Here is a 27,743-nt window from a genome sequence, read left to right as displayed (position 1 = left end):
ATGTCCCCGTTCCTGACCCTCCGGGGGTTGAAATCAGCTTCCAAGGACAAAAAGCAACGGGGGGGGGGGTGTGGGGTGTGTGTGTGTGTGTGTGCTGCTGCTGTCCATCTGCCCCCCACGTTCCCATCTGTAGGGCAACCGGCTCCAGGGATCACTGGGGATGCTGGGGAAGGAAACCCTCCCCATGGCTGCCCCATAGAATCATAGAATGGTTTGGGTTGGAAAGGACCTTAAGCTCATCCAGTTCCAACCCCCTGCCATGGGCAGGGACACCTCACACTAAACCATGGCACCCAAGGCTCTGTCCAGCCTGGCCTTGAACACTGCCAGGGATGGAGCATTCACAACCTCCCTGGGCAACCCATTCCAGTGCCTCAACACCCTCACAGTAAAGAACTTCCTCCTTATATCCAATCTAAACTTCCCCTGTTTCAGTTTGAACCCATCACCCCTTGTCCTATCACTGCAGTCCCTAATGAAGAGTCCATCCCCAGCATCCTTACAGCCCCCCTTTAGATACTGGAATCCTCCCAACCCTCCCCGCTTGGCTCCCGAAAGGCAAGGGAGGATTTATGGGCTGCTGGGCGCTGGCCCTGTGGCTGTTTCCTTCCTTGTCTAGACTGGGGCTATCAGGATGGGTAACTGAGGGTCAACACCGATGGGGTGCACATCCTCATCCCTCTGTCCTAAAACTACTGCTTCTCCCTGCCCCAAAGCGAAGCTGAGGATGGGAGGAGGAGGAAGAGCAGCCCCTGGCGCTGGGATCTGACTTACCAATGAGTATTTATTTGGGGAGGGGGGAAGGAAGCAGATGTATGTACATACACATTCAGTCCCCTAAAAGGCCCCATGAACATATATTACATGTCTCTCGATCATTATTATTATTTAAAAGCTGGGGTTGTGCCCCAAGGGCTCGCTGTAGAGGGCAAGCAGCAATGGGTCCTCACTGGCCTCAGGTGCAGCGAGCTGAGATGGGGACGTGGTTGGTGACAGCCTTGTGACAACGTCCCTCAGAACACCTGAAGACCATGGGCCTCACTCTCTTCTCTCCCCCAGCACACGGGGCCAGCATCCAACCCTCAAACCAGCTCCTGAGGTCGTCTAAAACCATGCTGGGAGGAGTTAAGGCTGGTTTTTGGCCCTGGTCCTTCTTCCTTTAGCCTCAAACCTCACGGACAGGCTGGGGAGTGGTTTGGTGATGTCCGGAAGCCCGGTGCGGGGTGATCCAGGAGGTGAAGCGGTGCCGCACGCGGTGATTGCATGAGCCAGGAGAAAACATGCACGGCAGCGATGTGTGCTCCCCTCTCCACCTCCATGCCCCATCCCTGTTCTAAAATGAACAAGTCCTCTGCTCCCTGCTGCAACCGGGGGATGCTCACCCCCAGCCCTCCCCTCTCCCACACCGTTTGGGGGATATCATTCCATGAAAGGCAAACGATTCTGCCCCGTGGCCACTGGATGAGGAAGGTGGAGGCTGCACGGCTGGACAGGGAAAGTGGCCGGGCTCAGCCTCACCTCCTGCATGGAGAAGCGTCCGGTTGCTCCCCAAAACGTGCCCGATGTCCCCAGCGGGGTGGGGACGGGATGCAGGGCCCACGCCTGCAGGCACGATCCCGGTGGGGAGCGCGCGATGGCCGGAGGGTTTGGGGAGCCGGCTGGCTGCGGGCAGCTGGGTACAGACCCTGCTCTCCCAAAATGGGCCCCCAGCATCCGTCCTCCCCCCGGGCAGGGTTAGCACCAGGGGTCCCGCTCCGCTCGCCCGCGGCAGAGGCTGTCGCTGCGCTGCCACGCGCTGTCGATGAGGCTCTGAGCGTCCTCGCACTTCTTCTTGATGGCAGCGTCCAGAATGGCTTTGTGCAGGAGGTCAACCTGAAACACACGTGTGGGGCAGTCAGGGGGGGAACCGACCCCAGCCCTTGGTGTCCAATCACCCCAAAACCAGATGGCAGAGTCACTGTGTCTTAAATACAGGTGACAGAGAGGGACGGGGCTGAACCAGGTTATTCCCCTCACTGGCTCTGGATGCTCATAGCCCGTCTTGCCACAGGATTTGGGTTCCAAGTCCCACACCCCATGGTCATAAGGACACTCTCTGGCTCTCCTGCCTTTGTGGGGAAGCTGGGTTCACCCCACATGGAAAATTCCACCCCACCTTCCTCGGGGGGTCCTGTTGGCCCTTCCTCACCATAGGAGGGGTGTGCCACAGCCTCACCCACTCACCTGGTAGATGTTCCTCCAAGCAGCGTTCAGTGCTGAGAGAAACCTCTCCAGTTCTGTAGTGCAACTAAAATAGAGGACCCAGGGGGGCAGGAACTGCTTGCTGTCCTGAGCAAACTCCTAAGCACCAAGAGAGAGGCCGGGTGTTACCACTGGGGTCCTCGCCCAGCCCTGGGACAGCCGTTCCCAAAGCACCACGCTCACCAGGATGCAGTACTCCTTGCCAGCCTCCGTGGAGACAGCGGTGATGTCCGTGAGCTCCATGGTGCCCAGCGAGCGGAAGAAGCTTGTCTGGCAGTCCTCATGGCACGTGAAAGCCTTCTCATCCGTCAGCACGAGGCAGCACGGGACGCACGGCGTGGGGGCAACACCCTGGGGGATCACCTGCACGGGGTGGGAAAAGGGGGGTTTGAATGTGGCAGGAAGGAGATGTGTCTCCATAGGGTGCTTCCTGGGGAAAACCCTGCTGAGGAGGGAGAAAACTGCCTCCTCCATCCCTGCTCCCTGCCAGACACCCCCGGGCAGCTCCACATTGACAGAGCTGTGCCCCACAGGGCGATGGAGGGTGCTGATGCACCCACACCTGGGGCCTGTCCCCGCTCACCCCTTTGGAGACAGCCTGGCAGAAGTACTGCATCCAGTCGGCCATGTCCTCCTCGTTGTCGGCGCTGAGCTCCAGGGAGGGCCGGTCCGTCAGGATCACCTGGAAGGAGTGGGGCCGGTCGGTGGTGTTGGAGCGCCGGCATCCCCCGCACTGCTCACCGCTGGGAGAGAGGGGGAGGATGGAGATCAGCGCCGGGGCGGCCTCAAAGCAGCCTCCGCCTGCCCTCCCGGCGCTGCGCGGCGCCTGCTCCCCATAGGAGACACCCCCGAGGGTGCTCCAGGGGCGGCCTTGGTCTCTGCACCTTGTGTAGAGCTGGAGGTGAGAGCAGTGGAGGGCTCCATCAGCCCTTCAGAGGCCAATTCCCATCAAAGGGTGTGCTAAATCCAGGGGGAAATGAGCCCATCTCCAGCTGCCTGTACCGGAGACTGAGCAAACAGGCACCTGCACCCAGCCAGGAGCAAGCAGGGAGTGCTGCAGCACGGTCTGGATTGTGATGTGCCCCAAAACACCTCTCTGAACACCCCAAGGAGCTCCTGATCCCCACTGGGTCTGGGTGCCACATCCTGCCAGCTGCTTACCCCATGTTGATGGAGAGCAGAGGGGTGACGTCCGTGCGGTCCGGGTACTGGTACAAGATCCCATTGCTGCCCGTTGGGAAGATGAAAGAGATGGGAACTGGAGTCAGCTTGGCTCTGGCAACTGCACGAGCACCCTCTGCCTCTGGTCCCACTGCCACTCCTGCCCTGCCCTCCACCCATGCAGCCCACGGGGTTGCATTCCTGCTGCTGGGCAGACACAACTGGTGGTTTCATCCTCCCAGCCGACAAGATGGGTCCTTGCCATCACCCAAACAGCTCCTGGGCAGCAAACTGGTCCCAGCACCTTCTCCAATGAGCCCTGTCTGACCCCAGTCCTGACCCACAGCCCTGGCACCAACCTGAGCACCACAAAGCAGGTCTTCCACTGCTCCTTGCCCAGGTAGGAGGTCCCTGCCTTGTAGTGTAGGATGCCATCCTTGGTGACCGCGTTTTCAGTGGAGGCGTAGCTGTTGCTGGCAGGTCCCAGCGCCTCGTCCATGGGGTCTTCCCAGTGGACAAGGCCATAGAAACGCACAACCACGTTGCAGGCCTGCAGGAAGCAGGAGGAGAGGTCAATGGGAGGGAATCTCCCGTGGGAATCTCCTGTGCAGTGATGGCTGCAAGGTCCAAACTCACCTCACACTTGGACTCCTGGGCCACAAACTTTGCAAGTGCCAGTTTCTCCATGGTGGCATCAGTGAGGATACTGGGGTACGGCGGCTCCCGGCACCCTTTGATCATGGCTGACTTCAAGGAGAGCAGGAAGAATCTGAGAGGGAGAGAGAGATGAGGCCAGGGCAGAGAGGATTCATCGCCCTCATACAGGCACTTCCCTTCAATGTGAGCCTCTGGTCTTCCAGACCAAAGGATCCCAAAATCAACCTGTGGACCAAGGGTGCAAAGTCTGAACTCCAGGAAGGAGATGGGTGAGAGTGGGAGATGGACGCTCATCCCAACACAGATCCAGGCCCTGAAGGGATCACCTCCCTGAGCTGACACCATGCAGACAGACCTGGGGACGTGCCTTGAAACTCAAGACCTCGTCCCTCCTCATCCAAAGGGACACAAAGAGCACACAGTCTGCACGGCCCAGAGCCCCGAGGCTGTCAGCCTGAGGCACAGGCTGGCTGCTGTGTACATCCTTATCCATGCTCAAGGCCTTCCCAGTTCCCTGCAGGGTTTAGCCAGTGGCGTCACACCGAACCCCACACCCCCCTGCTGGCAGCCCGTTGTTGTTGAAGGGCTGTCACCCGAGTCCCCCAGGAGCAAGCACCACAGTTCACCGCCCGGCCCCTGCTTACTCGGTGAGAGCCACGTCCGCGGTGTCGAGCAGGAACTGCTTCCTCCGGTTGGTGCACACCAGAGTCACCGTCTGCTGATCCAGCCCAACCTGTGCCACATAGGACGGGTTCAGGGAGCCAGGAGGGAGATGAGCAGCAACCAGGCAGGGCTGAACCTGGCTTCTGGCCCCATGGGAGAAGGGCAGCAGCTGCTCTGCTGCCTGTGTGAAGATACGAGCAAGCTGGGCACCCACAGAGGGGGGATTTAGAACCACAGAATGGGTTGGGTTGGAAGGAACCTTAAAGCTCTTCCAGTTCTAACCCCCTGCCACAGGCAGGGACCCCTTCCACTGGAGCAGCTTGCTCCAAGCCCCTGTGTCCAACCTGGCCTTGAACACTGCCAGGGATGGGGCAGCCACAGCTTCTCTGGGCACCCTGTGCCAGCGCCTCAGCACCCTCACAGGGAAGAGCTTCTGCCTTATCTCCAACCTGAACTTCCCCTGTTTCAGTCCGAACCCATCACCCCTTGTCCTGTCACTCCAGTCGCTGATGAAGAGTCCCTCTCCAGCATCCCTGTAGCCCCCTTCAGACACTGGAAGCTGCTCCGAGGTCTCCACGCAGCTTCTCTTCTCCAGGCTGAGCAGCCCCAGTGTTCTCACCCCTGAGGGAGGCTCACTTCCAACTCTCCCAGTCAAAACACTCCCCACAGACAGAGCACCCTCAAAACCACCTCACTGTGATGCCCCCAACACCCCTGCAGCTGGAGAGGTGAGGACTGACCCCACCAGCCCACCTCCTGCTCCTCTCCCCGGGAGCTGCACTCACCGAGATGTAGTCCAGCTCATTGTAGGAAACAGCCTCCTCCACCATGTACGGCTTCTCCGCGGCCCCTGGCACAGACACAGAGAGCCACATGAACCGGGGCAGAGGAGCCCAGCGCCGCGGCTCAGCAGCAGTGATGGACCCACAAACCAAGCTGTGTCCCAGGCAGCACGGAGCTGTGGGCCATGTACCCCGGGGCTGCTCGGGGGAGAAGTCAACCTGAGCTCCCCACTGTGCCACTGCTCCGGGGGACATGGGGGAACCGGCAGGAGCTGGCAGTGAAGGTACCGAGCTATGGTACCCTCATGTATGGGCAAGCCTCCCTCCCTGCAGCCCCGCAGAGGCTCTCAGGATGGGATCTACCTTTCCGGATGAGGTACACGTAGCAATCCGTCAGCAGGACGTAGACCAGCTGCAGGTTCCCCTCCATGTGCCCAGTGCTCATCCGGATCATCTGTGTGGAGGGAAAAGAGCTCTCAGTGGATGCAGGCACAGAGCTGGTCCCTTGGGGGAGATCACTGGTGGCCGCCTTACCCTGAACAACTGTTCCTCGTTCTCCCGAAAGACATGGATCATCAGCAGGAGGAGATGGTTGTTATCCACTCTGAGAAGAGAGACGGGAGAAGATGGACATAGTCATGGGGCTGGATGAGTCCAGGAAGGACAATCCCCTTCCTTACTGAGCTTGTCCTTGATTTGGGAACCCTTTGCCCCCCCCCAGAACCTTTCCCTCCTGAGCCCTCATGCTTCCTCTTCATCCTGGATAAGGATGGGCTTTGCCCCCCAAACCAAAGACAAAGGGAAAAGTGACAGCTTGAGCTCAAGATTGGTTGGAAGATGCTCTCCCTGCTGAGCAAACCCAGCCTCACCTGAACTCGGAGGGATGGGTCAGCTCCGAGGGGCTGCCCTGTCCTTCCTCCACGCCAGAGTCCTCAGCGCTGCTTGGGGAAGGGCTGGGCTGCTCCTTCTTGGGCTCACAGAGAGCCTGGGGCTCCGTGGTGTCTGTGTGGCCAGTTTGGGGCTCATCACTCGCCCCTCCAGACTCCTCTACTTCCCCAACTGCTTCTCCTTCTCCGCTTTCTTCTTCAGGAGCCTCAGGGCTACCAGAAACATGTGGCGGTTGGCCAGGCCCTGGAGTGTCATGGTGGCCACCACCTGGTGCAGCAGCGTTTGGACTCTCGATGGTAAAGCGGTAGAAGTCCATGGGGGCTGAAATCCCCTCACTAAAGTCGCCAGAGGACGATCCATCCGGGGTCTCCCCTGGCGTGCCAGTCCGAAAGGACTGCCCGGGGGGCTCGAGGGGCGCGCTCCAGGCACCGCCGGGGTCCAGCTGCCCGTTGAGCCTGTCCATCACCTTGCTCAGCGGCTGCCCCACGCTCTCCATGGACGTGTCCTTCATCTCGGGGATGCGCAGCGCCAGCTGGCTGAGGGCAGAGCGCTCGGCACCCTCCTCCTGCCCGCCGGGGCCGGGGTCACCTCTCTGAGGGTCCTCTCTGTCGCTCAGCCCGTTGATGCCGCTGTCGCCGCTGGCCTCGGGTGCTGTGGGTGCTGGGGTGTTCACGGGCTCCTCGTGCTTTGCTTTCTTCTTCTTGCCTGTTTTCTTCTTCTTGGCCAACCTGCGTGGTGAGAGACAATGAGAGATGTTCCTCGTCTGCGCCTGCGTAGGTGTTTGTGGCACAGAGAGGGATCCCTTCCATAGAACCACAGGATCAACCAGGTTGGCAAAGACCTTTAAGAACATCAAGTCCAACCTTCCCCCACCACTAACCCATGGCACCGAGGGCCTCAGCTACACGGTGTGTGAATACTTGCAGGGATGGTGCCTGCAGCCCTGCCCTGGGCAGCCTGTTCCAATGCCTGAGCACCCTTTGGGGAAGGAAATTCTCCTGATATCCAGTCTAGAGGTCTTAATCCTTTGCAACTTTCCCTATTGCACAGAACACTGTAGCCACACAGAGCCCTGCGTCCATGCCAGCCACCACAAGAAAAGCAGGCTATGGACACTGTTTCCCACCCATCCAAAAAGAACAGAGGCTCCAGCTGCCAGATGCAGCATCCTGCGCTTCCTTTGACTGTGAAGGGGATCGCAAATGGACACGGAGCTAAAGTGAGGTGAGAGAAACCCCTGAGAGCAAGATGCTGGGAAGGGAGGTTTCAAGAGGCCATGGGAATGCCGTGTCCCTGCCTGCCAGAAGAGGGAGATGCAGGCTGGAGGGAACGGCACTCCGGGGTTCCAGCTGTGGAACTGTTCAGGCCTCCCGTGGCCACAAAAACTGCTGTCAGGCCACTCTTGGTTGGGGAGTGAGTGCAGTGCTCCCCTTCCGGTGTGTGTGCGCCACAGCCCAGCTCCTCTCAGGAAGAACAGGGAGTGAGAACAAAGCACAGGCCTGCTGGGCTGGTTCTGGGGTGCAGACGGAGCCTTGAGCTCTGTCTGGGTTAAAGGCTGCAAGGGTCCCCTGGGGGCCTCCTCTGGAAGAGTCAAACACAGGATGCAGGAGGCATCTCCCTCGACAGGTTTAACCACAGCTCATGGACAAACAAAGAGGAAGGACGGGAGAGAAGATCTGAGACCTGGAGCTGCTGCAAACCTGCCACCAGCTGGAGAAAACCACAGCTAAAAGCTCCTGGCTTCCTCTGAGCTCTCTGATAGTGTCAGGCAAAGGTGTTTATGCTGAGCCAGCCCGTAGCTCTACAGACCCAAGGGACCAGCTCTGTTGACACCTACAGGGCATCAGTTGGTGTCCAGAGGTACAAAACCACCTTCTTGGGATTGTACAAAGGCTACCGCACAGATGCTGCCTCCATTGGGCTACAAGGGGGGGCACATCATCAACCTGTGGTGACAGATGACACCCAGAGCCACGTCTCCAGGCCAGGCAGCTCGGTGCCCACCTGATGACCTCCAGCTCCGTGCAGCTCTCAGACTGGTCCGTCCCTTCAGGGGTGCCCTCTGCCTTCTCCCGGGAAGCCGTGTGCACCGGGGTGGTCTCCGTGGAGGACGCCACGTCCGATTTCTCCTCGTTGAAGGGGTTGTGGCGCTGCGTCGGGCTCTTCGCGGAGCCTTTGCTGCCGTTCGCCTCCGAGGCAGTGGAGCGCGGGCAGCTCAGTGTGTCCGTGAGGTCTCCATCTGCAAAGACAGGAAGGGAGGAGGTGGATGAACGTCAGCTCAGGCACCAGATCAAGTCAAATCAAGCAAAGCGGTGTGCTGGGGGCTTGGGGCATCGCATGGTCACCACACTGCTGGCAGTGACACCACCCCAGGTACCCGCAGAGCATCATCACACCCGCTTCAGTTCAGAGATTGCTGCAGGCAGCAGGCTGCTTGTGAGGAAGGACAGAGGCCAGCGTGCCACCAGCATCGCTCTGTGCTTTGCACCCACTGCAATTTAGACAACAGAGGCATTAAGCTGGGATTTAGACATTTAGCTGGAAATTACAGCTCGGTCCCCAGGAGCCAGCAGCTGGATTAAGAAGTAGCATCCTTGGGAAGGAACTGGAGGGGTCTTGGGGCCGTGGTGCTCCTTAGTAGGATGCCAGTGAGCCAGCGAAGCTGCTGCCCCACACTGCTGCTTCTCCTCTGCAACAGGGTCTTAGGAAGATGCTCACTCAGTAGAAGGGCAGGAATGGAGCCACCCCATAGAGCAGTGACCCTTACGGAGCTGCCTGCTTGCATGAGACATACACAAGCTGGAAGTGTGCTGGAGGGCAGGACACAGCATTCAGCAGGGTCTGAGGACAGCAGGCTGCACAGACAGGTCATAGCACAACCAGCCTCACCCATGTTAGTCTTCAGAGGGAAAAGGAGCAGTGGAGAAGGGCTATAGGAGTCATGCTCGGAGTTACCCATCCACAAAGTCATGGTTAAGGGAAGGTTATCCATGCCCTTCTCTTCCCCAGCACCCTACATATCCAAAGCCACGTAGGAACCTGTTGCTAGGCAGGGAGACCCTGTCTGAAGGAAACCACAGCCCTACGGACTGGTTTGGGGCACAGGGTTTGAGTAGGAAAATGAAACTTCTTCTGAACATCTGATAAAGGCAGTTGTGTGATGGCTCATTTCAAAACACTGCTTTGCTCCTGCTGAAATGCCTGCCCTGAACGTGGAGGGGTTGAAACTCCATCAGGGGATGTAAATCCCATGGTAAAGGGGAAATAAACCATTTAAAAGGTATTTCAGCCCCAGGCTTCAAGCCTGCATCACCACAATGAATGTCACTTGATAGTTCTGTTGAGACAAAACAATCTTTGACCAAAATACAGAATTTTACCCCAAAATGTGTTGAAAACAGGGATCTGCCCCAACCTTCTTAACCCAGTTCTTCTAGCTCTGTGTACAAAGAGCAAGGAATGCATCAGGACACTGACCTGGCAGGGGTTATAATGAAAGCTTTGCTACAGCCAAGGTTTGCTCGGCTCACCCATTCCAGAGCTGCGGTGGCTCACACTGGCCACCTTGCAAGCAGGACCTGCACAGGGAAGCTCCACAAAAGCCAGAGGGATTTGCCCCTGGCATCCATTGGCTTCTCCCAGCCTGCAACCAACACTCACAGTTAAGCTGTTTGCTGGGTGTTGGGTTTGGGAACGTGGTTTGTACCCTCTACATGGACACCCAGGCTTCAGGGACACATTAAACCATCTCCACATGGTAAGAAAGAAGATGAGAAGGAGCGTGTTGGAGCCCAAGAGCAATCCACATGGAATTCAGGCAGACTTTCCCCAAATAATGAGGTGGTACCAGCCAAGGCAATTTGGACCCAAGGCCCCATCCAACTTTGAGCTGCAAAGGACAGAGCATGGGTGGATTTCCTCCAGGGGTGAAGCAGAGACATCTCCTACTCCTGTGATGTGTAAAGGTTATGCACAGGGAGTGCATGTGGAGGAAGGAGAACAAGTTCCTCTACAACGGGCACATGCTCTTGTGCATAAAGGCCAGACACAGTTGACAAATTGGGTTTAAAAGTGGTAATATAAAAAGCATAGAGACCCAAACTGAGCAGAGCCATGTGCTGGATGTTGTGGCTTCAAAAGCTGTTTTGACACAGCACAGCAGGGTGCAAGGGACACAAAACCTCCCAAACCAATCCCTGCAAAAGGCCCCCAGTTAAAGAAAGCAGAATTAATTCAGCTGCTTTCCAGGGCTTTCAGGAAATCAACGACTGGATCAGCTTTTCCATCAGCACCCTGCGTGCTTTATCCCAAAGAGGAGATCTACAGGAAGAGATCTCCTCAGCTGGCATGTCTCACTCATTTTGGGCAGTGATTTTGAAGCTCTTCTTTTGTAACCTGGTCTAGAAGACACAGAGGCATCATCAGAGGCAGGAAAACATCCCTCTGCTCCAGGATACACACCAGATGAGTGTGCCTGCATGCACCAGGAGCTGGGAAAGCTTTGCACGTGGCCTCATAGATGAGACACACAACCTCCCACCTTGGGGGATCCTTTCTGCTCCTTTCTGCCTCTACTGAATTCCATCAAGATGCAGTGGTTGCATGTTAAAGAACTGAACTGGGAAGCATGCAGCAAGCTTCAGGTGGCAGCAATGCAGAGAGAAAACCAAAAGGTTGTAACAGATGAGTATGTCCCACCTTCCCAGTCTCTGCTGGGCATGGTCTGCATTGCTGGAAAGACATCTCCAAAATCATAATCTACAAAAATGAGGGATAAAACTCAGGATTAGAAATGCAAGTAGTGGGGAGGGAGAAGGGACAGGGGAGAGTGTGAGGGGGATCTGGGGAGGGAGATGGGAAAGGAGAAAAAACAAAACAATTTTCCACTGGTATCTGAAAATAGTTAGGGAACATGGATGCAAATGGAAATCAGCTGCACCACTGGTTGTTCTGTGGGATGTCTGTGTTATGGGAGCTACCAGCGAGGGATGAGGGAAAGCTAAAACAGAAACATGGTCATGTCATGGCTGGGATCCCTTCTGGGAAGCAATTTAGTCAATCTGTGTCTCGGTTTTCCCTCTTCACACCTACATCCCATAAACACTGTGATGTTTGACTCATTAACTCTTCCAAAGTGTGATTACAGGGAAAAACTTGTCCACTGATCCTAAAATCCCGAACTCCACCTACACTTGCAGGGCAGGGAGATGCTCCTGTTGAAATGATGAGCAGTGAAACAGTTACTGAGGTTCAGTTCCTCCAAGCAGGAGGAACAGTGGCACTGCCTGGGCTCAGGCACCTCCACTGTCCTGGTCCTTCCACAGAGGATGGCATTTCTGGATCACCACTGAACCCTTCTATGCACAGGGAAACTGAGACACAGATCACAACCACTGCCCGAGCACACGGGATAGCTTGTGATGATGCCAAATCCAAAATCTAGCTGCAAAATCTCTTGGATCTCTACTCCAAACCCCTCTTCTCATGAGCATTAAGCTTCCATCCACCACAGGGGCTAGAGAGCATGGCCTACCCCAAGTGACTCCCCTTGCCCAGTCAATAGGAACAGGAAGGAGACTTGCTGGCACCAAGACAGGTTCTGCTGAGGGAGGAACAGGAACACAAGCCCAGGGCACGCTGCAAGGACTAAAACTGCTGCTTATGTCAAACCCCTGAGGACAGAGAAGCTTCTTCCTGAGACTTTCATTGCAAGGCTCCTCTTGCTGTCTCCACCTGAGATCCTGGAGGTTTGGCATAAGCAAGTCCTGGGAAGCAAAGCCTTCCACACTTACAGCACAAGTGCAGATACCATGGGTGAGCCCAAACCAGGGTTGTGCTTCAAAATCCTTTGCTAAAGGATGCTAACACCCATCCCAGGCTGTTCCTTCCCAGCATCTTTAATGTCTGCTGTTTCTATCTTACACATTAAAGGCAAATGGGGGACCCTTGTCTCAGAGGGAACCCATTCGTACATGGACTCAGTCCTGAATTCACTGCACCCAGTTCACAGCACTCATCACCCCATCTGTTCCTTCCAGAACTGCCTGATCTTGCTTTGTCCAGACTGGCATCAAAAAGGGAACAGGGGTAACGTATTCTGGAGCTGCTCCTTCATGTGAACATGCTTCGTGCAGGGCAAGAGCTCCCTGCTCCAGCCTGAAGCAGGTTAAGGACACAGGCACAAAGTATGTCCAACATCCACGAAGAACATCCAGCCCCCTCTGATAGGGATGAGGGGACGAGTAGGACAACTTGTCACGCTGCTCAAGTTAAGATGCATAGAGGGAAAACCAGCACCTCTGAGCCCACTGGCTGCCTTTTCCTCAGACTGCAGACATGGAGAAAAGTCCCTGGAAACTACTCCCCACCACCTCCATCGTACGTGGGTCTCTGGACTGCAAAAAAAGCAGTTTAAAAAGGTCCTCTGCAGCTCTGTGTGCCTGCTCTGAACTGGAAGGCACATTCAGACAGGGGCTTGGCTTTCACTCCATGGGCAAATTTCTCCAGTTCTTGCTAAAACAGCCGCAGGGTGGAGAGGTGGCCTGAGGTGACTAGCAGGGAATGTCCTCCTCTCCCAGTCTGAGGCAAAGGGGCTGTCCACAGTCTAAGTCCCAGCACCTCCCAAGGCAAGGCAGGAGACACTCACAGCCTAACTTCTGGGTCTCTCTTGCTTTGGTCTTTTCCAGCCCATCATTTGCTGCCTCATCCACTCTGACAGCTCAGCCAAAGGGGATGTGGGAGCACATCCCAACTCCAAACAACCACTGACCTTCACTGGATGGAGCAATGGCACTGTCATCCCATTCCAGGTTGGTGGAGGTGACTGAGTTGAAGGAGTTGAGGGAGAGGCTGTCTGAGCCATGCATGGAGCTGGGCAGACGATCCTCAAAGTCTAGCAGGTACTGAGGCTTGTAGTAATCTGGCATGTATGGGGCTAGATCCAGGTAAGGAGCATCCTGCAGAGAGGAGAGCACAGGGTGAGTCAGGCTCTGAGTCACCACACAATTATTAGCACTTGAAATGATGGGACTGTCCTTGAACGTCCTCTGAGGGCCCATTTCTGCCTTTCAGAGGAAACCCAGTGGCTTTGTGTTCACCTGGAGGGACTCCAGCATTTCGTGCCACACTTGCAGAGCTCAGCTCTTCTACCCCACTACGCTGCCCAGCAGCTGCCATGTTCCTCTCCTGAACTGTGCAGAGCAATAGGAATAAATCCCACTGCTGGATCCCCAAAGACCCCAGCCTAAAGCCTTGTCTAAAAGTGGCACCTTCACGTTCTCAGCTGAAGGCCAACAAGAAGGTACAGCCTGGAGCAAGCAGTGGGACCTGTCACACCCAGGCCTCCCCCTGCCCCCAATACCTGCTCCCTGAGCCAAGGCAAACAGGTAAAACACTCACCAGATCCAAGTCAAAGCGGATGAACTCCAGCCCGGACACCAGTGTTAAGAACAAGGTCAGATGATCATGACTGCAAACCAGGGCGTTCCTGCAGCATGGATTGAACAAAACAGCTTTAGAGATGTGAGAAAGAGAAGAAACAGCTACAAGTGCCCTTCTGTTTTCTTGGTTGTGTGTCTCTGAGCTGCCCTATAAACTGCCCCGGGGCTGTGACCCTGCTGTCTGCCTCCTAAGAGCAGTGCCAAAGCTTAAAGGCAGATGTGTGCAGCTCAGAGCAGTCATACATCCGCTGTGTGCTGTCCCCAGCCAGGCTACAGGCAGATTTCCAAGTGTCTGCCAGAGCTGAGTCCCAAGAGCTCAGTAGCTCCTTGGAAAACATGGAAGAATATAAACAGTACAGCTGGGATGGGGAGTAAAAGCAGTCACTAGGAGAGATGCTTGTAGGCTCTCTTATAGGACAGAGTGCTCGCAACTGGGACCTTTAAATTAATCATGCAAAACCACAAAGGAAAAGTCAGACCCTGATCAGCTGCTTGTTCCCCACTGGCAAATTAGGGCTGGCTTCTGAGAAGGGATGCCCACCAATGCCCAGACAAGGAGCTGGGATACTCACTTGACATAGTACTTGTGCAGCAGGCTTAGGTTCTCCTGGAACAGCCTCAAATAGCTCTCCAAGGAGTTCTCATTGAGGGCTAAGTACAGCCATGCCCGGCCTGAAAACAAAGGAGCAGAGAGATTCATTTCTGGAGAAATACTGAGAAGTGAAGCAAGCCCAGAAATAACCATGAATCAGTTAAAACATGTCAGATCATCCATTCACATTGGTATCATTCCAGGGAAGGAACTGACCACTGGGGAAATCTGGGGGGAAAATGCCAGTGGGAAGTGAAGGGGCAGATTTGTGATTTGGAGTGGGAATGGGAATAAGAGCCTGTGTGGTAGCTGGTTGAGAAGAAGCAGACACACAATTGTGTGTCTCTAGTGAGATGGGAGCCCTGTGGGCATCTCCAGGGATCAGGAGACAGGAGAGATGGAGGAAGAATCACTCTAAATCAGCACAGGAGCAGTCTGAGACATTACACACATTCTGGTGCAGAGAGGTGATGGGGGAGTCTGTGCTCAGCTCCGCTCTCACCAGTACGGGCTTGGGAGACGAAGGGTGTTGGGATAATCAGGCAGAGAGGAGGTCTCTGGGCACCGTCCTGTGTCAAAAGCAGCCTCGATGGTCCCAAACATCCACTACAGACAACTTGCAGCAAGGGAGAAGCAGCATCAGGCACCTGATCCTGAGGCACGGTGCATACGGTTAAGGCAGGACTCCCACCTCCTTGGCCCTGAGCTGCCTGCTGCCTCCCTCACTCTGCTGCAGCCCCAGCCCTCGACCACATCAGCACAGCCTGCCTGGGCCTCCTGTCAGATGTGCCCAGAGCTGTTTGCCCTCAGAGCCGGGGCAGTGTCTGTGAGCACTTACTGCGCCCCAGGTTGGTGGCCACGTGCTGAAGCACCTCTATCTGCTTGATGGCTTCTCGGCGGGTGAAGTGAACGACCAGCACCCAGTAGCCTGAAGAAAGATCTTGCAGGCTGGAAGTAGAAAGAAACCCAGAGGAAGGTTCAGGAAGGGCTGTGTTACCTCCGTCCCAGTGACTGCCCAGATGGCTTCCCCAAACCGAGGCTGCACACTGGGTGAAAAGCACCCTAGCAGCTGCACACTTACCCATAGAGCAGAGCATGGTCCAGATGTTCACAGAGACGCTGCAGGACCTTGTCATGGTTCCTGATGGCTGGTGTCTCATCTTCACAGGCAGCAAAGTAGCTCTGCAGCTGCAAAAGGAAGAGATGAGACAGCTGAAACACCCTTCGACAGCCCACTGAGGAGGCAGATGGAGATGCCAATGCACTCACAGGCAGCATTAACTAGCTTTCTTTAATCCCTCAGCTTGCTAAACCTTGATGCAGGTTACTTACAGGGTGTAGCAACTGGGTTTAAGAGTACCCTAAAGGCAGTAACTCATAGTGAGAACCTCACCCATAAAGACTCATCCACATTTCAGAGACAGCCCAGCAGCATGGCTGTGGCTGCACAACCAACTTCCCTGTGTGCTGAGCAGGCTCAGAACCTGCTGTGCTGCACAACCTGCTCCTTTACAGCCAATGCTGCAGTGGGGTTTCAGTGATGCTTCTGCAGTGGTGCAGCCATCACAGAGCAGTTCAGAACAGAAATAACCCAGAGCTCTGAGCAATGTTTTTGGCTCTGCATGGACAAGTCCCCTCCTCGGTCTCAGGGCCCTGCCATGGGAAAAACCTGGTTGGGGAGAGACATTGCTTCAAGGTCAAAAAGATGCTCCAAGTCCAGCAGCTAAATCTCAGCATCCTGAGAAGAGACAGAGGTTTGCTTGCTGCAGGTGGCCCGAGGGAGCACCATGATGCTGGGTACTGATGCCAGGCAGCTGAGAGCTGCCCCTGACTTTCAAACACAGGCTGGTAGGAATCGCCTGGCCGCACTGCACTGCACAGGCCTCAGAGGGTGCAGAAGGCACTGGATACAGACAGAGCCATGTGCTGCTGCAAAAGCTGCTAGAAATCCTAGAAATCCCCTTACCCCCAAATCCTATATCCCTTTCCCAGCTGACCCACCGGCCTCTGCCTGCCCCTACAGCTTACAGATCTATTTAGGTCCCCGTCTCACACATACTTGGCATTCAGGCGGGGAGATTACTCACGAGGGATGTAATCTCAGCTCTATACACTACCTTTATTTGTCTGGCTGGTGACAAGCTGAAACACAATAACACATCAGCCACAAGTGCAGTGTTTCAGTGACCTGATACTTCTTTGCCAAACCTCTCCAGCTCCATGGTAGACTGAAAAAACAAGAACTTGCTCTGGTTGAGTCTGGTTTGTCCCCAAAAAACTGCTTTCTCCTCTTCAATTATTACTAGAGGCAGAGAAGCTGCTTCCAGTCTCCATATAAAAGTTATCCAGGGGACACAGAACACTCCATGGTCCCTGGAAAGCTGTTCCCAACAACGCTCTTGAAAACAGGAATAGATCTAACTCCAACACCCTCCCTGCTTGAAGGGTGAATCCCTCTGGAGCTCTTAGGTAAGATGGGAGAGCCAGGCGTGTTCCTGCATGGAGCTGGTCCCAGCCCTTACGTGGGAAAGAACTGCTGAGCCTGAAGAATCATGGCCACATTCCCACATCCCATCACACAGCACACATGAACCTGCCCCGTCCCAACTAATCCAGAAGGTAAATCCCCTGTGGAAGCAAACAGGCAGCAGTGGTTTAGCTGCAGAGCCACTGGGTGCCCTGGTGATGCACAGATGTTCTCACAACACCCGGGTACATTGCAGCTCAGCAGCTCTTACCCCTTCCTGGGAGGAAACTGTCCCAGAGGATTTACACTATTAACAGGCAGCCCAGACACAGGTAGGGAGAACACCCTAAAATCCCACTATTCAAGACCTGTTTCAGGAGCTACCTGGTGCCTGTGTTTTAAACTGTAGCAAGGACAGCAGAGGAACAAACAGAGTCATGATTCAGAGCTGTATCCCTCAAGCGATGGATAGATTAAACTCCAGGGGATGCTCTCCCTGGAGCTCACTAAAATATCCCACTTTTGGGGAAACTGAGGCAGGAAGCAAAGCCCCTGCCATACAGGCAGGATTTGAAGGCAGCAATACCTGGCTTGTCCCAACCAGGCCTTTGCCTCTGCAGAGCCTGGGTACCCTCGGAGGAGGGCTCCCGTCCTGGGTGTTTCTGCAGGCTCTGTGCTGGTTTGAGGACAGCAAGGAGGAAACAAAACTAAACCAGGCCCCCCACTAGCTTACAGTAAACCCAAGCAGACCCTCAGCACACAGCTTGGCGAGGTCATCCTGCACGAACTTGGAGCCTGTCTGTGCCACTGACTAGAGGAATTCCCCGTGACAGAGACACTCTGAGCCTGAGCAGCAAAAGAGATGAGCAAATAGAAACATTTCCTCTTTTTCCTTTCCTTCCTTCCCCCCAGATAACTTACATCTTTGTTACAGTCCTTCCGCCAGCCAGTTCATAGCTCCCAACCCTCTCCATTGCTACACAGAACAACCTGCTCCCCTCATCAGAGGATGCAAACCATTAGCAAGTGCTGGCTGTCTCATCTCAACATCTCCAAACACTGAGATGTAACCAGGAATTCCTAAAACCCAGATTTCTCTTCCCTTGAAAAGCCAAATCTTCTCCCATGAAGGGATCTAGGGTTTGAAGGGCTCGTTCTGTGTTATATTAAGGCTTGCTGTCTCTTTTAGCTGCTCTGCCAGAAGCACGCAGCCTCCAGTTCCACACAAACCAGCCACCCTTGCACTGCACCCTCTTCCTGGGAACGCTGCTGGAAAACCCAGCCCCATGGAGATGTCCACAGCAAAGCTACCCCAAAAGACTCAAGTCTGTCCCTCTGCAAGGTCAGGAGGCAGAGGACGAGCTGGTGTGACTGTGCTTTGCTCAAACATGGGGTCACACCAGCCCTGTGCACATGGAACCCTGCAAGGGGGAACCGCACTCAGCAGTTTCAGATCTGGATCTGGGCACTCCAAGTCATGGCATTTTAGGAGTTGTCAGTCACAGGGATGTGCACCGAGGGCTTGTCCTATCCATAGGCACTAAGTTGTGCTGCCACATTCCTATACAGTGCTGTGTCAAGAGATAGTGCTGTTTCCAGCATCCCATTATCCAACAGCTTACAGTCCAGCAAAGGATATGCACAGCTTGCAACAGCCCCAAAATGAGTTTGGCCAGACAAACTCCTGCCAAGGCACCACATGTCCAGGGAGGAAGCAAGACAGAAGAAGCCTCAGGGTCTCCTGGGTTGAGTCATCCCTACAGCGAGGGTGGGGAGAGGCTGAGATTTGCCAAAGTTGATGGGGAGGCATTTTTGGCTTGGGAAGAAGGATGAAGAGGAAAGGGGAAGTGAAACAGCTGTCCCAGTTGGGGAACAAAATCCAGTTGCACCATTTCCCAGAACAGGCCTGGAGCTGGCCTGCTCCCAGATCCACCTAGCTGGAAGTTTGTAGGAACTATGACCATGAGCATCTTGGTGTGCAGGAGCCATGTGGCACTGCCCTGACAAAAAGGCATTTCCATGCAGCAGTTAATTCTCTAAATCATTATAAACCGCAAATGAACAATTTGAAACCACCCGCTCCCCAGTTACAGCAGATGGACCTGTCTGGGAGGTGGTGACCAAACCTTGTGAAGCATCCACAAAGCAGCTCCCTGCCATGCCTGGGCAGTGAGCCACACTGGAACCAGGGAGAATCAGGATGGAGGCAAGGAATCAGGTTAAAAACATGACCCAAACGTGACACTGGTCACTGCTGGGTTGTCCTCAGAGATGCTTTTTCTCTCCTCTGTGCTCCAATGCAGAGGGAAGGGTTGAAGGCTGGCTCTGATGCAGACTCATGTGGGGCACTGGTGAATGCCTCCTGTCCCGGGGCTATTTATAGACATTCCTGTGGCCAAAATAAGCGCTGCTGGCGTGCAGGAGGCACCTGACACCGAGAGCACGCTGCAGCTGGCTGGGTCCCTGCACCGTGGGACAAACCCACTGGGGTGATCTGGTTACAAAAGCCCAAACACTCGAGGCAGGTGAGTTAAACACTCCTGAGAGGGAAGCAGAGCAGAGAGTGTTTGTCCAAAGGGAACAGAGCTGGTTTGCAGAGGGGGAGCACGGGGCTTGCAATCCTTCCATCCCACCTCGCTCCCATTGAGGAGAAGGCGGATTTAATTGCTGTTTATCCATCACGAGCTGACTCGACTTGGTGCAATGACCACCACACCCCGTGCTGGCACGCACCAGGAAGGATCACTCCTTGCACAAGTGTAGAACCTCCTCATTGCACCGGCTCTCAGAGCGTGAAGCTCTGCAGGCCCATTCACAGAGCTCCTGTGTTGCAAGGGATGCCAACAAACACGCTGTGAAGTCCGTTCCCCAAATCCAATCATTCTCATGGTGCTCCTTTGAAATCACTCCAGAGTTTCTAAAACCTTATTGAAATACAGAGCCTCCTTACCCTGATCATGGCTGGCCAGAACCGAACCGAACCTCCATCTCCACTCCATAAATCCAGCCTGCAGGTGTTTCACCAGCAGTTTTCCGACACCAGCTTCCTCTCCCTTGTTCTGCTTGTCCCTGACAGGACAGACACTGCAAAAGGAAAGTAACCCCCCCACCCCCTGCACTCCTTCATGTCCCCAAGCACTGTGCTTGCTGCATGGGGAAGGTGGGGGGTGCTCTGAAACCCACAGCACATGGGCTGCTGAGGGGGTTTCCTCAGCTGCAGGAATGCAAAACAAAAGCAGCCACCATAGAGCAGCAAGTGGGCAGCCAAAACCTAACAGAAGCCTCTTCTCTGCCTCAGTTCTTGTTCTCTCACCATCTTCCCCAGCAGCTGAAAGACGCCTCCTCCAAGCTACCAGGTTGGGGTTTTCTTTGAGGGCAGTATTTCAGGAGCCATCCAGGCAGGCAGCTGGAGATGCAAACAAGACCCAAACCCCAAAGCCTGCTCCCGGGGCCTAATTCTTTCACCAACTGGACAAGGATGGTGGCATCTTACCTACCACACTGCGCACACACAACTCTCTGCAAGAGCAAGCCCATACTGCTTCCTGTGAAGGCAGCCTGCAAAGCTAACAAAGTGATTAAAAACATGCTGATTAAGAACCAGCTCTGGGTCCTCAATCTGGGGCTGCACCCTCAGGAGCAAGCCTGGAGCTCCAGGAAGCACCAAAAAAGGTGGTGGGTGATTGAGCTTGTTCAAAGCAAGCAATGGCAGCTCAACCCCAAGGGAAGTGGCAACGGGAAGGGATAGGACAGACACATAAAGGTGTGAGAGAAAGCACTCTCTTACCTGCTCAGGCAAGTACAACCATACAATGGCAAGTACATAAAGAGGAGACTGAACTATCTGCCTGGAAACCTTCTGGTCTTCCCTAAAAGCAGGCTGAATTTTGAGGCAGGGATGTTATTCTCTCTTGCACACTTGCAGCACACAAACCCTAAAGCTTCAGCTCTAGCTGCCTGCATACACGATCTGACTCAACATTTCTTACAACAAGCTTTCAAACCAGCTTGGGTCTCGGTGCCCAGTGTCCATCCTGGACTCAGGACATCTTGCCTGGATCTTGTGGCTTTCCCAATGAAATACATCATCACGCTCAGAGTGTCAGCATGTTGAAGGCACCACAAGTGATGCTGGAGCAGCCTGGAGAGAAACAGAGTGTGCTCATAATGTGCACAGACAGGAGCCTGAAAGAGGTGAAGCTGAAACCCACAGCAAAGATGCTCCGTGGCTGGAGACACAGAGCTCTGAAGCATTTGCAACCCAGCACCAGGAAGGCTGTCACCTCATGGGACACGTACACTCATCAGCTTCAAGAGCCCCAAGGCTTTTCCAGGGCTTTCCTTCATTACTTCTAAGCAGCAAATCTTGCAGCAGGCTGGACCTGTGCATGGCTCAGCAAAGGACAGGATATTTTCCAGTGGTGACACTTGCTTGCAAGTCACAGGGCACATCCTGTTCTTCTTGCTTGTGCCCTGCAAGTCCTTGTAAAGGTGCTGCTGTCCAGAGAGCTGCTGTTTACTCACACCCTGGGCATCTGATGCTATAAATCTCTCCCCATTATCCAAGTCCTCTGCAGTTGTTTCAGTTACTCCTCTTGGACCAGGTTATCAGCAGTAGGGAAAGCTGAAATCACTCAACAGCAGTTGTGCAATCAGAGGCAGAGAGGCTCAGAGGCATTGCTTCAGCTCTCTGTACAAACCCTCTGCCAAAATTCAGCCTCCTAAACCAACTGCTCTCCAGTGAAAGGCTTTGTGTTAGTGGTAAAACAAGTGGGATGTTTTCTCCCCAAAAAGCTATCATAGCCTTGTCCACCAACAGAAACAGAGCTCATTCTGAGAAATGCCTCCCCTGGGTATGAGACAAGCATCACTTCAGGTACCTGCAAAATCTAAACCCCTTGCAAGCGTGGGCGATGAACCTTCTATCCTCACCAGACCTGTCCCAGGATGAGGCAACAGGAATTTCCAAAGAGAGAAACTTTGAGATCCTCAAGCAACTCAGGGAATACACAGCTGTGCTCTCGGCAGAACCACAGCAAACAGCTTCATTCCCTCATCAGACAGTGGCAAAGCTCTTCGAGAACCACCAAAATACAGAGTGTAGGAGCTGCAAGCATTCACAGGCTTCTTAAAGCACCTGAGAGATCCTTGTGTCTTCACGGCTGACTTCTGAGCTGTGTGAGGTTGCTGCTGGCTTCAGGCACAGGCTTCTGGCAGCTGGCAAACCTGGTACATGTGGTGAAGGGGCATGGCAGGACTTCTGGACTGAATCCCTGCTATGTGCTCCCCCCAGCAACAACAGATGCAAACACGAGCGAGGGGAACACCCTGGGCAGAGATAAACCCCTGTGGTCTCAGAGCCAGCGAGGTGCCCCCCAGCAGGAAGCAGGAGACAAGTCACTGCTTGGCTATTTTCACATCTCCAGAACTGCCACCTCTGTGTCAAGGCAGCTGGGCTCGATAAATCCACCCAGCCAGAGGTGAGCACACTCCCTATGAGATTTGAGGAGGGATGCTCCATTCCAGCGCTACCTGCTCCTCTCCAGGACATGGGGGCACTAAACCATCCCCAAACCTATCCTCCCTCACCACGCTGGAGAAGCAGAGATGTTGCATGGGTGTTGCTCAGGCAGCAGGGCAGGCTGCAAAGGCATTTCAGTGGTACAAATCTGAGCTGGAGACAGGCAGAGAAGGCACAGCATCAATTCACTGAGAGGGAAGTGGAAACCTTCCCGAAGGCATGCACAAACGCAGCAGAGCCAGGGCTTTTGGCAAGAGCTCCTGCAACATCAGCAAAAACCATGGCTCCACCTGATTGGCATGCACCAGGGATCAGCTGCTCTGGGGTTCATGGGAATGTGTGTCCTTCAAAGCCAGTAGGAAAGCTTGAAAAGCAGAGGAGAGCCCCAAAATCCTGGATTCTGATCTCTTCTGGTCTTATATTGAGCTCCTGAGTTGCCAACAGTAAGTGTTGTTTGAGGAAGTCGCATTTTCCCCACCTAATCACAGGGAGGACAGCAGTAAACCTCTCTAGAATACAAAACACTTACACTACCAGCTTTACCATGGACCAGGTCACTTGTGGTAGGTTCTAGCTATCAGGAGATGGCTGGCCAGAGATGGGTATGAAGCTGCTGGCATTTCTCACATGCTTATCAAGGTAAGAGTTCAGCTGGGAAGCACCAGGAGGCAGCTCTCACCCCACTGCTGCCACGCACAGTAGCATCTCCTAGAAGAAAACAAGCACTTGAGTGAACAAGGGAGAGGATGCACAGAAAGGGGTGACTCCACATTGAGTCATAACGTGTCCATTTCCAGCCTTCTGCCTCAATAAAGCCCTAATCCTTTAAAAACCTTAAGGGTTAGGCACCAGTTTGCTCAGTAACTTGTGGTGGAGCACAGCTCAGGGCAGGAAGCAGCGTGAGGGAGCACTGGATGGGAAAGGGGAAAAGAAGCAGTCACAAGGCAAAAGGAATGAGCCCGCAGCACCACTGTCCATGTGGGCAGAAAGCAAAACCCTCTGAATTAACTTACATCTGCCAGAGAGGACAAGCTCTGGATGGGAAATCAACACCATGCTCACAGTGTCCTTGGATGCATGTTGGAACTGATGCAGGGACCCCCCTCACCAGTGCTAATGTTTCCTGACCTCTCCTGAAACCAAAAGCAGAAGCCTCTGACAGGTCTCCAGCTGGAGGGGCAAATTTTGTTCAAATTGGATGTTTTGCCTCTCTCTTTGCAGAGCCCTGACCTCAGACCTCTGCTCTTGCACCTCCACAGTCAACAGCACCATCACCACTGATCTCTGAGGTACAGGTGAAGTACAGGAATGGTCCAGATGTTGTGTACCACAGAGAACCCCTCTGGTTTGTAACTTCCCTCTCCAAGCAGGTTTGTGACCCCACCTTTTCTAGCTGGGTTCCATCCCTCAGCTATTTCTAGGAAAATAAGAGAGAAACAGTCCTGGTTACTGAGGCTCAAGGGTTCACTTGGAACGAAAGCCCTTTTGCTGCTGTTGATTCATACAGAGCTCACCCAGTGCTTGTGCTCTGAGCCCACTCCTGAATTCAGAGGTGCTCTGTGGAACCTGAAGCTGCACCCAGGTAAAGTCACAGCCACAGGGCTCTGTGGCACAGACCCTGCTCCTCATTGCCTTCCCTGTCTGAGGCAGAGGGAAGCTGACCAGTGTCTGCATGTTTTCCCCTGGGCCACTCACTCAAATGAGGCATTTTTTCTGTGGCTGCTACTCAAAGCCTGACACCATAACCAGGAACCTCAGCCTTCAGTGGGGGTTTGTCCCAGTTTAACCAGTCTCGAGGTGAGGTTTAGTCCTGGCTGACTTCTAAAGTAACATTTAACTTGTAGCCCACAGGCTGAGAGTCCACAAACTCCTCTGAGTCTGAAACTGAGGAGTGAAAACCCTATTATCATCCGGCCAAAAAGTGGTGCGGAGGCGTGACCATCACCACAAACACACCCAAACCCTCTGCTGCACCACTCCAACCTGTCACAGTGGTGAAAGTAAGGAGTGAGCAACCTACACAGTGAGGAAGCTTCTGAAATGAGAGCAGAGATACTCTGAAACCTCCTCCATGCCCCATGGTGCAATCCCAGCCACAAGGAGTTACTCAAGAGGGACCCAGAGGTAGGGAGAGGAGCATGAATGAGAACATGATTTCCCAGCACGTGTGTGTACCTCCTCCCCTCACCTACTGCCTTACTGTTCCCAATGACATGGAGTGAACAGAGAAACACCAGGGTCTTGAGGGCTGAGCCTAGAGGCAAGTGCTGTGAAAAATCAGTGGCTCCAGAGCTGAAGAGAGGCACTGTCCCTGAGGAAGAACTGCATCCTGGGGTAAAACCAGGGATGTGCCAGCACTGGACTTTCACCATGTGCTTGAGCTCCAGTGGGATGGTGTAAGGAAGTCCATCAGCATGAAGCTTCACGGAGGTCCCTGCATTTCCCTGAGCTTCCTTGCTCTGAAGAAAAAAGCCAAAGAGGCAGGACTGGAAAAGCCCCAGATCCCTCTTCACCACTGGACCAAGGCAGGAGGTGGCAGGGATCGAGGCAGAGGAGTGCTGGCAGAGCTGTAGAGTCCTGTTCAAGTACAATAATCATTAAAATAAACAACATGCTGGTTCTATAGCATTTCCAACAGGGATCCTCCAAGGTTTTTCTGAATGGAAGGAAGTGATGTGCAACAAATCCTATATGCTTGCAGTATGTTTTCATACAGATGGGGAAACTGAGGCAGTAGCTCTGCAGAGCATCGTAACAGAGCTTGGAGCAGGCTGAACATCCACTGATTTCCAGGTAGATGCAAGAGTATCCTGAGTTTCCAGAGGACAGAAAGGTGAGAGAGCAGAGGGCAGAGTCACCCATGGAAGAAAAGAAGGCAGCTGGGAGAGGTTTGCACATTGCACATCCATCCTGCATCCCAGAGGCAATGTCAGGCCACCCCTTTCATAACAGTGCTGCGAATCCACTGGTGATGGTCTTCATAGGACCATGTCAGGACACGCTGCAGACCACAGGAAAACTCCTATTCCGTAAGGCGGTGGGAACCCAACAACCACACAAATGTCAGCGAGCCCAGAGAAACTTCCCTGCTCCAAAAACTCGGGATGAAAACAAACAAGACACCCCCCCTGCCTCCTTTACCTCCTCCAACAGAGCTCCAATCCCTTCTCCAGGAATGCTGGAGCTCACACGTGGAGCAGGCAGGACACACACTCCAACCCAGACCCCTCCAACTCACTCCTGCAACCACCCAAAGAGACTGCAGCATCCTGGGCCCCTCCGTGCATGCAGACACTTCCCACCAAAGGGAAAGGCTTTAGGAAACGCTCCCACCAGCAGCAGACGCCGAGGGGCAAGGAGCAGGCCAGGGTAGGATGGGGTAGGACAGCACACACCTTCAGAGCCCTTGTTTTGAGGGCGCAGCCCAGCCCATGGGTATGACCCGCACATCCCCTGTGTCCATAGGGAAAAGATTCCAGGTCCTGCCCCTCCAAGGCATATCCCTGGCTGGAGGGAGCCCCCCTTGGCAGAGGGTTTCAGGCTGGACTCGTCCAGATCCCCCCCAGTGAACAGGCAAAGGGATCCCAGCGGCATCCCCACAGCCCCAGCCACAGGAGAAAGAAACCCATTGACAAGGGGGAACCCCAGGGGGAACCCCAGGATATCCCAACCAGCAGAGACGGAAGCTCCCAGGGGAGACCCCGGCAGTGTCCCTTTGGCAGGGTGCACCGGCGGTGACCCCACATTGTGGGGTGCCCCATGGCACCAGCAGTGAGGATGCCTCCATCCCTGACGGTTTCCCCAGCCTCTGGCAGGGGTGTCCTTGACCCCGTGCTCCTATCCCAAAGCATCCCCCAATGTCTTGGGGTGTCCCCAGGCCCCTACATATGGGGTCTGTGGGAGGGGGGTCCCAAGGTACTCACCTTCAGCCCCACATACCCGGGTGTCCCAGGGGTGTCCCCAGCCCCACAGCCATAGCAAAGCGAAGGGGGGTGTCTCAGCCCCACGGCCCCCCCTCGGAGCGGGGGGAAGGTGCCTCCATGGCCCCACAGCCTCCCGCCGCTCACCTTCTTGACGGAGAGGGAGATGTTCTCCAGGATGCGATCCTTCACCTCAGCCGGCTCCATGGCGGGGCCTCCCGCCCGCCTCCTCGCCCGACCGGCGGAGGCCGAATGCCGCCCTCCTCGCCGGGCCCTGTCGCCTCCCCGCCGCCGCCGTGCCCCGCCGGCCGGCTCCGTGCTGCCGGTTGGCCCGGCCCGGCCCCCGGCCCGGCTGCGGGGTAGGGGCCGTGGCTGTTGTTCAACGCGCCATGGCCTCACCGGGGCCTCCAGCGGGGAGGAAGGAGCGGAGCCGGGCAACGATCGTGACAGGCGCCGCGCTCCGGCAGGAACTGAGGTAAAACGGGAACGGGAACTAGAATGGGAACGGGAATAACGCTGCTTGCCCGCCCCCGGCACCGGGACCGCCCCGTCCCGGCGGTAATGGCGGCCGCGGGGATACACTGAGGGGTGGGGGCAAAATGGCGGCGGGTCCCTCAAGGGGCAGCGAGGGGAGATGGCGGTCGTTGAGGGAGCATGGGAGGGGGCATTGGTGTCAGTGAACCCCAGCCTGGTTTGGGGTGGAAGGGACCTTAAAGCTCCTCCAGCTCCAACCCCTGCCTACGGCTGGAGGAGCTTTAAGGTAGGTCCCTTTGGATGGAAGACATCGTTTGGGACTCATGGCCCAGTGAGAGGACACAAGGGGACATGGCGCTGGGTCCTTCACGCTCCCCTGAGGGGACAGAAAGGGACAACAATGGTTGCTGAGAGGACACCAGGCCCTCTTAACCAGGGCCTACCTATGGCTCTGCTGCTCTTTGGGGTGCTGGCAGCGCCCAGTCTCAAAGGAGGGATGCTCAATGGTGAAATGAGGGGGGTGCAAATGGCATCCCATCACCTTGGGCTTCAGCAGTGCTTCCTCTGGTCCCAGCAACCTCAAGCTGGAGACTGCTAAGGTTTATGTGAGAAGAGAAGCTGTGTGGAGACCTCAGAGCAGCTTCCAGTGTCTGAAGGGGGGCTATAGGGATGCTGGAGATGGACTCTTCATTAGGGACTGCAGTGACAGGAAAAGGGGTAACAGGTTCAAACTGAAACAGGGGAAGTTTAGATTGGATATAAGGAAGAAGTTCTCACCGTAAGGGTGGTGAGGCACTGGAATGGGTGCCCAAGGAAGTTGTGATTGCTCCATTCCTGGCAGTGTTCAAGGCCAGGTTGGACAGAGCCTTGGTTGCCCTGGTTTAGTGTGAGGTGTCCCTGCCCATGGCAGGGGGTTGGAACTGGATGATCTTAAGGCC

General features: G+C 54.9%; 1 protein-coding gene across 3 annotated transcripts; it reads right to left on the bottom strand.

Moving 5' to 3' along the window:
- Positions 1-880: 880 nt before the first annotated feature.
- On the bottom strand, positions 881-26,807 carry PLEKHM2 (pleckstrin homology and RUN domain containing M2). 3 transcript variants are annotated; one of them, XM_061379605.1, is made up of 20 exons: positions 26,479-26,601; positions 15,505-15,611; positions 15,262-15,371; positions 14,404-14,503; positions 13,791-13,878; positions 13,162-13,348; positions 11,091-11,150; positions 8,397-8,631; positions 6,374-7,120; positions 6,039-6,108; positions 5,868-5,958; positions 5,508-5,572; positions 4,704-4,792; positions 4,039-4,171; positions 3,762-3,952; positions 3,403-3,468; positions 2,825-2,984; positions 2,425-2,604; positions 2,224-2,340; positions 881-1,872 (listed from the first exon to the last, which is right to left on the bottom strand). In XM_061379605.1, exons 1-20 carry the CDS (start codon positions 26,536-26,538, stop codon positions 1,735-1,737), a joined length of 2,994 nt encoding a protein of 997 aa, XP_061235589.1. In that variant the 5' UTR covers positions 26,539-26,601; the 3' UTR covers positions 881-1,734. The 3 variants fall into 3 exon arrangements, with proteins under 3 accessions (XP_061235589.1, XP_061235590.1, XP_061235592.1); XM_061379606.1 differs by lacking the exon at positions 11,091-11,150 and having other exon boundaries at positions 26,479-26,807; XM_061379608.1 differs by lacking the exons at positions 15,505-15,611; positions 26,479-26,601 and adding an exon at positions 14,926-15,076.
- Between the last annotated feature and the right edge of the window lie 936 nt (positions 26,808-27,743).

The sequence above is a fragment of the Neopsephotus bourkii genome, unplaced genomic scaffold (assembly GCF_033783945.1).
Source record: "Neopsephotus bourkii isolate Nb327-2 ecotype Australia unplaced genomic scaffold, CSIRO-AGI_Nbou_v1 NB_1778, whole genome shotgun sequence".
In the NCBI taxonomy this organism is placed as follows: domain Eukaryota; kingdom Metazoa; phylum Chordata; class Aves; order Psittaciformes; family Psittacidae; genus Neopsephotus; species Neopsephotus bourkii.
Note: the sequence above shows the minus strand (reverse complement) of the source record. Positions and strands in the feature narration are given on the sequence as shown.